Here is an 11,586-nt window from a genome sequence, read left to right as displayed (position 1 = left end):
TTGGTATGGGTTTCAAAAGGATCCCGAACCCTTGAGCACTTCGTCTTCCCTGTTCGTCTTTATTTGGGTTTCTTTTGTTTTGTGAATTTTTTTTTTGTTGAATTTTTTTAAAAATTTGAATTATCATTCCAAAAATATTATTAACAAGTAATAAAAAATATATGACCGATCCTATTAATACGGTCATTAGTCCAATATTGCACTAAGCACCCGACTAATTTAGTTAGCACTATCCGACGAATATTTATCCTATCCGACTGAAATAGTCAGTATAGTCCGAGATGCCAAACGAGGCCACTATGTATTAGGCTTCTTGTGGGGGACCTAATTATGCATTAGTACTTGATAAGTTTTTTGAGTTGTAAGTAGTTTTGACATGTATGAACACTGCAAATGTATAATTCTTGTCGGCATGTATTTTCTCTTTCACTTGGCTTTCTGTGTCATTTTCATGAATTGGATGCGAATCCAAATGCAAAAAAGGAGGTCCCAAATGGATAAAACCAACTCGTTTCTCCAACTCAGCAGATGCTCTCAAGGATAGATACGGCAGATCAAATACAACAAACCCTTTGTTGTAGTGTGCTGTTGATCATCAACTCACCGAGTACCATAGCCCTTTCTATGGGCAGAAAAAGTAGAGCATATAGAAATGAGTGCGTCTTCGTGTTAACATGTCACATGGTGTTACCGTCCCAAAAAGAAAACCCTAACAACAAATATGTAAATAATCAATCTAGAACAAGAGAAAGAAATGAAAAATGGATACAGCAAAGGTGCGTGTTTAGGCAATAGGCATATATATGGAACAAGTTAAGAATGTGAAGCCGTACAAATTAAGGACACGTCTCTAGAATTTCCGTATGCAAAAAGATTCGGTTAATTTTTGTGCATGCAACTTTCATCCTCTTAGCTATAATTTGCAACATTTGAATCGCATGGCCTAATTAAATATCTATAGGAACATTCCTATTTTCCTTCACTATCAGATGAAAGAGCCCTTTAATTTCTAGCTATCTAAAGCCAACAATGCCAATCCACTCGTCTCCCATGTCCCTACCCTATATAAACCCTTCCATCCCTCCCCAAATACTCACAACATCAAACTTCAATCGTCTCGAGTCTCAACTATTGGCATTGCTCTCCTTACCCTTTTCCCAACTTCAAAATTATACTTTTGAAAACTACTACTATCTGCATTTTGATCAGCAATGGAGGCAGTAACAAAGATGGCGTCCGAGAGACCAGTGGTAATCTTCAGCAAGAGCTCGTGCTGCATGTCTCACTCGATCAAAACCCTGCTTTGTGACTTTGGGGTGAACCCAGCAGTGTATGAGCTTGATGAGATGCAAAGAGGGAGAGAGATAGAGCAAGCTCTCTCTAGGCTGGGATGCAACCCTACTGTGCCTGCTGTGTTCATTGGCGGTGAACTTGTGGGTGGAGCCAATGAGGTCATGAGTCTTCATCTTAAGCGCTCCTTAATCCCCATGCTTAAGCGCGTCGGAGCATTATGGGTTTGATTTAGCTAATTAACTTACATAACAGGAGCTTAAGATTCCTAGTTATGCATGCTTGATATATTACTAAACAAAAAGAAATATCGGAGTCGGATTATATAATAAATATATAGCATATATAGAGCATGTAAGAGTTTTCAATAAGGTTATTAACTTATGATGTACTCTAGCTTTTTTGTAATACGCTATGTTTCTTGTTCTGGTTATTATAATAATAAAATGTTACTTTCATTAATCCTCGTATCGTACTGTTGGTAAGACTTGAGATTCCTAGTTATGCATGCTCGATATATGCATAGCATGCGAGAAATATCTGATCTATGCAAGTTTTACTTTTACGCGTGAGAGATGATTAGTAAGTAAATTTGATATATATGTGGAGAATGAAATGCATCATATATGGGAGAGAAAATAAGTTTGGACGGAGCGAATTACAGCAGAATTCTCAGCTCAATTGAATTGGGAACTCGCCATGGTTCCTCTTTACTCTCCTCTCTACTGAGGATTATATGATTTGGGCTTCTGTAGCCCTCAGCCCTCATGCTATTTTTAATTATTTTTGCAATACAACATATATCTATACTACCTATTAAAAGCATTTCCATCTATTTTGGTTGATTTACATCGAGAACTAGACTTATATCAGTCACTATTTACTTAAATAGTAAATTTTCATGGCTGTTACTATTCCCTTCCACTCATTATGAATAGTAACTGACATGACTATTACTGTTCCCCGTGATTAGTGTCCTACTTATCGACATAATCTCATAAATTTTCTTCCACATATTAGGACACCTCTGCTCATTGTCCGTAACTGGACAATGGGTAACGGATTTCCAACGCTCACACAAGAAAACATCTTCGGCAGTGACCATGCGATTTCAACTTCGACTCCACCTTCGACGGGAAATGTCATTTTTGTAAGCACAAGTAAAATAGGAATAGACAATGAAATAAGAATGTAGAAAATAAAAGATTGTATAGAATTTGGTGTGGGAAGAGAAATTTTTTTTTTTTTAGTATTTACATACAAAATTTACAAGTAAATGTTAGAATACTTTTTATTTTTTTATTTGATTTTCTCATTTTTTCTAATTTTTTTCTGGATTTTTAAAAATTATTATGATGGAAAATAGTAAGAACCATAGGATTAAAGTGAGAGTTTGAAATGGATGTCCGCGATGTGGCCATGCTACTAGTGACCGTTGAAGTAACCGTTGGAAGCCCAATCGACCATTGTGATGGGCCCCAAGCGTCAGTTTCTATCGTGCCACTCTCTTAGGTGGGCACGTCACTAAGGGAAAATTGGCTATTTATAAAAGTCTAAGGGGATAATTGGCTAAAGTTAAAGCTAAGGGAGGAAATTAACCAATTATAAAAGTTCAGGAAAGTAATTGACTAAAATTAAAGTTCAAAAGAAAATAAGCAGTTCTATACAAGTTCAGAGTAAACCAACAAATACCTCAATATAAAAATTTGAGAGATTATATATTTGATCAAACCACAGATGTAGCACACTACGAATCGAAACGTGGAGGTAAAACAGAGATTTGATCTTTTGAGCTGACGAGCTAACGTTTGCAAGTCCCACGACAACCCCCAGGACATGCACACGAGCAGAAAAAATATGCATAATTTCGTAATTTAATTTTCAGTTTTTCTACAGTGACAACAATCTTTAAATACTTCCTATGATTTTCATTTTTCAAAGAAAAACAAGACGAAATTTCGTGTGATGCACAACATGACTGTTTGGTAAGAATATCTTTTCATTCAATGAATGATAAGATTACAAGATTGTTGTATATATACAACTCATTTACACATGCCACTAGCAATTACTCTTTAACTAACAAACTACACGCCTCAACAAACAAACAAATATCCAACTAACTCTAAGTATAATCCAACTTAATCATTTACACAATTACCCTCAATATCCCCCCCCCCTCAAACTAAGCCGAGGACTGCTAAGTGAGAGTTTGGATCGTAGAAGTTGAAATCTATCCTTAGAGAGAGCTTTAGTACAAATATCTGCTAGCTGATCCTGTGTGCAAACATAATGAACATAGATTTCTTTAGCCAAAACCTTTTCTCGAATGTTGTGGTAGTCAATCTCAACGTGCTGCATGAAACAACAAATTATTGGCCAAAGAGATAGCTGACACTTTGTCACACCTGAGTTGAGGAATAGAATGAGTTTTGTAGCCAATATCAACTAACAATTTACAGATCCAAGTGATTTATGCAGCTGTGTTGGCAAGTGATTGATACTCAGCCTCAGTGGATGAATGAGCATTAGTGGGTTTCTTTTTGGCTTTCCAACTAATAATGGATGAGCCTAGAAAGATGCAGAAACCTCCAGTGGACTTTCTGTCAATTGAGCAGCTTGCCCAATCAGCATCGAAGAATGCTGTAATTGATGAAGTGGATGAACTTTTTGAAAACCACAATCCCATATCAATAGAGCCCTTAAGATACTTGAAGATTCTTTTCACTGCTTAATAGTGAGATTGCCGAGGACTATGCATGAATTGACAAACAAGATTCACAACAAAGGAATGATCGGGTCTTGTCTAGGTTAAGTATTGAAGAGCTTTTACTAGAGATCTATATTATGCAGGATTCTCCAGTAAGGGAGATGTGTGGTCCAATTTAGAAGTACTCAGAGGAGTGACATAAGGTTTTGCTCCATCCATTTGTGCTTTCTTTAACAGATCCAGTATGTATTTGGTTTGAGAAATGTAAATGCCCTTGGATAATCTTTTAACCTCAATACCAAGAAAGTAATGTAAAGCACCTAAATCCTTGATGGGAAACATAGAACCGAGCTGAGCTATTACTTGTTTGCAAGTTGGAGGTGATGGTCCAGTGACAATGATGTCATCAACATAAACCAAGATAAACACCATTGGATTTGTTTTGACAAATAAATAATGATCATATTAAGAACCAGTGAACCCAGAGATGTCAAGGCTCTATGAAGTTTCTCATACCAAACTTTGGGAGCTTGTTTTAGGCCATAGAGTGACTTGTGGAGATAACAGATATGAGTAGGATGAATAGGGTCTTTAAAGCTAGGTGGCTATTGCATAAACACATGTTCAGTGAGATTACCATGCAAAAATGCATTGCTTACATCTAGTTGATTGAGAAACCAATCATATTATGCTGCCAAAGTGAGAAGAATTTGAATTGTGATAGGTTTAGCAACTGAACTAAATGTCTCAGTGCAATCTAAACCTTCTTAATGGTGAAAACCTTTGGTAATTAGACGTGCCTTGTACTTGTCAATAGTACCACCAAGTTTCCTCTTGATCCTGAAGACCCACTTGTAGCCTACTATATTTGTAAAATGAGATTTGGGAACCAAAGACCAGGTGCCAGTTTGTTTCAGTAAAAGGAACTCATCTTGCATAGCTTTAACCCAGTATGGATATTTGGAGGCTTGAAGATAAGTAGTGGGAACATAATCATGGGATAGGTGAAAAGGTAAATGGTGCTTGGTTGTAGTTAAAGTTTTAGGCTTATAGATACCAGATTTTGATATGGTTTGCACTGGATGAATGTTGATGGTAGGATTTTGAGGTGGTGGATATCCACTGGTTAGAAGGGTTGGAGATACTTGAATATGCTCATATGGAGAGACTTGAGTATTCCCTTGAGTGAAGACACTTGATGATACATGAACATGTGTGAATTTGCTTGTAGAAAATGTCAATTGAGATAGAATAGAATGACTCAGAGAGACATTGGATGATGTTGATGCTGAACTTGATGTAGGAACTTGCTTGTGAAAAGGAAAGCTTGATTCATCGAAGATAACATGTTTGGAAACATATATCTTGTGTGAGCTGAGATCTAGACATTTGTAACCCTTGTGATTAGGACTGTAACCCAGAAAAACACACTGTTTACTTTTAGGATCCAACTTGGATTGAGAATAGGGTTGCAACCAAGGAAAACAACTGCAGAAAAATATTTTTAGAGTCTAATAAGAAGGTGATATGTTGAACAACAATTCTCATGGAGAAGCCTTGGATGCATTATGCATTTTATTGATCAGATAAATTGCAGTAGTTATGGTGATAATTTTGGTACATAGCATATTCTCAACATGATCTTTGAATTTTACAAAAGTACTGAAGATATCAAATTTGTGTTGCATAGGAAGGAACCAATAATATTTTGTAAAATCATTTACAAAGATGACATAGTACTTATGGTGATGTACAGAAGAAACAGATGATGGCCCCCAAACATTTGTGTGAAGGAGTTCCAAAAGCATTATTGATCTTTTCAATTTGTTGAAGGAATTATGCAGCAGAGGAATCTCCCTTAGTTAGGCTTCGAAGATGAGATTGAAACTCATGAATATGCGATTGAGAGGCAGTCACAAGTCTCGATTCCAATTTAGCCCACATTTCTTTGAAAGAATTGACTCTAATAATATAATGGATCAACGAATCAACGAATCAGAAAGTATGGAGTTGATCCATATGAGAATGTTCTGATCATTCTTAAACTAGGTAACATATGCTAGATTCAGAGTGCGATTTCCATTTGCATCAGTGAGAAATTGAAGCGGTGGAGTAACCGAGGCATCAGTGATGCTAGTAAGGTTGTAGTGACAAAAAATTAGAGCAAAGGCATTCCAGATCAAGTAATTCATCGTGGTCAGCTTGATCGGCACCAAAGATCCAATGTTCTGAATCATAATGGAAGCAGTTTGAGAGACGCTAGAGAAATTAGGGCTTGAATCAATGATAAGATGAGGATGAATGTGAGAACTAGAGTTAGAAAAGGGAGAAGCCGAAGTCGCCATTGAAATTTGCAGAAGAAATTAAGGTTTACAGGTGCAAAAAGCTTCAAGAAAGATGAAGCTTAGAGATGAAGAATTGCAAGAAAGCTTAGCAGCGAAGGTAGAGAGGATCTAGTCGCTAGATAGAGACGTGTGATACCATGTTTTCAAATTGAAAGTCCAACTTTCAAATTCTGCTCAGGGAACTAGAAGCCCTAGAAGACAACCGAAACAAAATAACAACTCCAATGTAAGCCTTTTTTTAGCTTTGTTTTTGCGTCTAGGTTTTCGGGATACTGAATCCTCAGTACACTAAAGCTTGTTTACATTTTTCAGGGTGAATGTGATGTGTGGGTAAGGAGTAATTCCGATGAGCTTGATCACTAGTACACATTTGTTGTGTCGAAGATTAGTAATTCAATGAGAAGGAGCTTTGAGAATTGGATGTTGTTGTCGATCTTTGGGGACATGTTAGTGTGTAAATGTATTAGCAAAAATAAGTTTAGCCATTTTGCTTGTTTTAATCAGAGCCTTTGGATCATATTCCAAATGGATGCTCTAGAATAAGTTAGAGTAAGTGATATTGTGTGCCACATGTAACTATCTCATAGGATAGATGACTTGGAGGGCTGAGATCATTTCTTTCTATTAGAGGAGAGATAATGGTTCAGTTGCAACGGTAATATCCAATTGCATTGTAGAGAGAATAATGGAAGCAATGAAATCAGTTTTGCACTCATCACTGTGAATGCTCTCTGCAACTTTCATTCTTCCTTCTTCTAGAAATTCATACAAACTCCATTGAATCACATCACAAAACCTATAATCTATATTCTAACATGGTATCAAAGCTAGGTTGCATCATCTGCAACGAAGAGTGAATCTGTGACTCCGACAGTAAAGAACTCAAATTGATCGTCGAGCTTTGTTGCTGAAGGAAATTCAGAGAAGAAATCTTAGTGACCTTGATATCGAGTCTCATATGGTTGGATCAAGTGGTGTTGATCTTTGAGCACCATTGTTCAATGGAGACAACTTCGATTTTTGGCAGATTTGAATGAAGACGATATTCCAGTCTCATGAACTCTGGGATATAGTCGAGAATGGCTTTGCTACTCCTGCGAAGAAGGAGGAAGAACTCATCGAAACAGAGAGCAAGCTGTTGAAGGAGAACATCATCAAAGATACAAAGGCACTTGGAATCATCCAAGGGCGGTTTCCGATCAGATCTTCCTTAGAATCGCCATCTAAGAGACTGCAAACTCTGCTTGGAATGTCTTGAAGCAAGAATTTGTGGGAGATAAACAGGTAAGAGTTGTGAAACTTCAAGGTTCACGTTGAGATTTTAAGTATACTAGAATGGTTGAAAATGAAGCTTTCTCTGCTTATCTAGTTAGACTGTTTGATTTAATTAGTCAAATAAAGAGTTATGGTGAAGATATTAGTAATAAAAGAATTGTTCAAAAGTTGCTGATAAGACTACCTAGATCTTATGCTAATATTGCCTCTATGATAGAAAACACTAAGGATATAGAGATTGTTGATGCTCAAGATGTTGTTGCTATCCTAAAGAAGTATCAACAAAGGATTGATAGGCATGCTAAAATTGAAACTGAGAAGGCATTTGCTAGTTTTAATGTTGCTCCAAAACAAAATAAGTATAATGGGAATCAAGGTTCAAGCCACAGAAAAATTAAAAGTCAAAAGGAAATAAAAAGGATAATAGACCTACAAATCAAGTTGGTAAAGCTGTAGGTACCACTGAGGGAGCTAAGAATCCTTGTATACATTGTGATAAGTTGCATTTTGGATAGTGTTGGTTCAAGGATAAGCCTAGATTCCATAACTGCAATAAGTTGGGGCATGTTGTAGAAGATTGTCATGGCAAGAAGGAAAAAGGCTAATCAATATGTAAACTTTGTTAATCAAGTCAATGACACCTCTACAATGTTTTATGCCTGCAAGAATGCCATTTTGAAGAAATGTGAAGACATATGGTATGTAGATAGTGGATGCAGCAATCACATGACTGTAAGGGAGGATTTGTTGGTTGACATTGATAGAACAATGACTACTAAAGTTAAAATGGCCATTGGTCAGCTTATTGATGTCACAGGCAAGGGAAACTTGGTAATTGAAACCAAGATGGGGATGAGATATATCAAGGAGGTAATGTTGGTTCCAGGATTGAAAGAAATTTTGCTCAGTATAGGGCAGATGATGGAACATGGCTACTTTATGGTGTTTAGTGGTACAAATGCTGAGATATATGATGATTGCTGTGGATGCAAATTTTCACCATATTTTCCTTTGACGAAAATGCACTTGCAAAATAATAACACCTAAGATTAAGGCCAAAAGCAACACACGCCCGCGATGGATGGGAGGGGGGGCTTTGGCAGAAGAATCTCTGATGTCAAAGTTAGGATTTGAGAGAAAAAGTGTTTAGGAATTTTTGGGGAGAGAATTAACTTAGTTTTTTTTAGAGAAAAATAGGGCTATATATAGGGGTGTGGCCGGCCCTGTTTGGAGAAATAGGGACCGGCCACTTATGGTGGTTTTTTTTAATATAATTTGGTAATTAATCCCAATTAGAATAGGAAAATTAGGAGTTACCTTTTGAGTAGGGATTTGATGAGGAGTGATGAGAGGGTTTTGAATAAATACCATTTTGATCACCTTTGACTCTTCATTAATTGAGCCGTTATTATCTGTTGCTTGCGCATGGGAATCCCGGTGTGCCTCGAGGGTAATTTTATCTTTTTTACCTAAAAATCCACGTGTCACCTCCATAATTTTTTGGATTATTTTTGGCTCCACAAATGTCCCCACACCTATTGGGCTACTTGTAAGAAAGGGCAACAGGTGTGAGATCTCCAACTTTGACACAGATTCCCACTTGGACTTGGAATTAGATTCTTTTAGGAAATGGAACTATATTGCCTCCAAAGCCTATTTAATCCTACCTTAAGTAGGGGATTAAATCAACTTCGAAGGGCAATCATTTATCCCTACAAGAAAGAGAGAAAGCTAGAGGATATTTGTTCCCCTTCCCTTTGCATTCTTCTTTGCTTGCTTATGCAAAGAACCGTCTTCTGTTGATTTCTTTGTCTTTTACGCACCACACCAATGTAAGAAAACTTTAATTTTCTTTATCTTCTTCTTGAGTGGTGCTGCCATAGGGCAGCCGTAAAGGTGGTGTGACACGTCAATTGATAGGGGCCAGAATTCAGCTTGGCATAGGCCGAGAAACTGGTGTGGCAGGGGCCATAGCTTGTGCTGCTCAGCTTGACTGAAGGCAAGAGCTGGCTAGGCATGGACCGAGGAAGTGGTGTGGCATGGGCCACGGTTTAGGCTGTCACGTCTGGGCTGCTTACCAAGAATGAGGAAACTGCTTGAGTTTGATTTCTCAGCTACCGTAGATAAAGCAATCAATGATGAAGCTGCTGAAGATGAAGTGTCGGATGAGCGAACTATTGAACGCGAAGTGGTTATTGCCCACTGACCATTTGCTGCTTAGCTAGTCTTCGAGTATTCAATCTTTTGAGCTGTGTTGCCTTATCACATTGAAAAGCAATTGGTTTATCCTCTCGCACTAGAGAGCAGACCTATATGGACGTCGGGAAATTAGTTTATCCTCTCGCACTAGAAAGTAGACCCAAATTGGTGTTGGGGAATTAGTTTACCCTATCGCATTAGAGATCACTTAGTTTATCCTCTCGCACTGGAGAGCATACCTAGATGAGTGTCGGGAAATTAGTTTACCCTTTCACACTGAAGAGAAATTACCTTATCCTTTCGCACTAGAGAGCATACCTAGATGAGTGTCAGGAAATTACTTTACCCTCTTACACTGAAGAGCAATTACCTTATCCTTTCGCACTCTAGAGCTTACCCAGATGGTTGTTGGGGGATTGGTTTACCCTTTCACACTAGAGAGCATGGAAGTCGTTGTCGTGAGTGCAACTGAGGAAAGCTGGACTATTGGATAACTAAAATATTCCTCAGCGTGCGAGGTCTTGTTTGGCTATCTTCTTGAGACTTCGAACTACTTATGGAACCTGCGTAAAGGTGTAAATGGGAAGCGTATCGAGCTTCTCTTGGACTTTCTTCAAGCATTATGCCATCGTTAGATGTTCCATTGTGTGCCATTATGAGGCTTGGTTGGTGATCAACTGAGAATTTGAATGGATTGTGTTTATATCATACTTAGGGCCTCCGTATTTAGACCTCGTATAAATACTCGGGTGACTTAAATGTAATTATATGATAAAGGAATGGGCAAATATGTAATAAGTGAGGAGTCCTTATTCTATAAAAGGACCCCTTACCCTCACAATTGGGGGAGGCCAATTCCTAGGCCCTCTCACACTCTCAAAGCCTCACTCTCATTACAGAGGCTCTCACATTCTCTCCCTCACCTCTTAGATAAATACAATATCAGTGTGGACGTAGCCCAAACCTTGGGGTGAACCATGACACATCTTGTGTTATTTACATTTCTTGCAGATTCACGGTCGGATTTACGTTGTTTCAAGACCTCCAGTTTTGTGCATCAACATTTAACGCCGTCTGTGGGAATCGACACGAAAAGCTGTGTCGGTTCTCTCTTAATTTTTCATCTCACCACCGTGACAACCTCACCACCGTCCACCGTGGATCTGCAAAACCAAAAGACACACTGTCTCTCTTCCCCCACCCTCTCTATTTCTTCTGTTGTTCAACCAGCTCTCTCTACAATCCTGCATCAATCATGGCTGCTTTACTGTATATTGTGACCTTATTAGCCCTCACTGGCCACTCGAGTGCTACTTATTGCGTATGCAAAGATGGAGTCGGTGATGCAACACTTCAGAAGGCACTGGACTATGCCTGTGGAGCTAGAGCTGACTGCAGTCCAATCAACCAAAATGGTGCGTGTTACCAGCCCAACACCGTCAAAGATCACTGCAGCTATGCTGTCAACAGTTATTCCAGAGGAAAGGTCAAACTGTGCAGAGTTGTGATTTTGCAGGTGCTGCTACTCAGAGTCAAATTACTCCTAGTACTGCAAGTTCGACTTGTGTTTATCCTGCAAGTTCCAGTCAAGCAGGAACTGCACGCCAACCACAGGCACACTAACGGGTACACCCACCACCCGAACCACGTGATAAGCTCATATTTATATATATTTTACATCATATTCACTTGTCTTTTCTTAGTTAGTTCCTTATATTTTTGAGATATTTACTTTGTTTTTGTGTTTTCTAGGATTTGTCAAGCAAA

The 11,586-nt window shown here is 38.3% G+C and overlaps 1 protein-coding gene and 1 pseudogene across 1 annotated transcript; both read left to right on the top strand.

Moving 5' to 3' along the window:
• Positions 1 to 1,079: 1,079 nt before the first annotated feature.
• On the top strand, positions 1,080 to 1,752 carry LOC126597684 (monothiol glutaredoxin-S2). Its single transcript, XM_050264494.1, has one exon. It carries the CDS (start codon positions 1,212 to 1,214, stop codon positions 1,518 to 1,520), a length of 309 nt encoding a protein of 102 aa, XP_050120451.1. The 5' UTR covers positions 1,080 to 1,211; the 3' UTR covers positions 1,521 to 1,752.
• A 9,256-nt stretch (positions 1,753 to 11,008) lies between these two features.
• LOC126595263 (PLASMODESMATA CALLOSE-BINDING PROTEIN 3-like) lies at positions 11,009 to 11,442 on the top strand (annotated as a pseudogene).
• Positions 11,443 to 11,586: the final 144 nt, after the last annotated feature.

Source organism: Malus sylvestris, chromosome 13, assembly GCF_916048215.2.
Source record: "Malus sylvestris chromosome 13, drMalSylv7.2, whole genome shotgun sequence".
NCBI lineage: Eukaryota > Viridiplantae > Streptophyta > Magnoliopsida > Rosales > Rosaceae > Malus > Malus sylvestris.
This window is presented reverse-complemented; position numbering and strand designations above follow the sequence as displayed.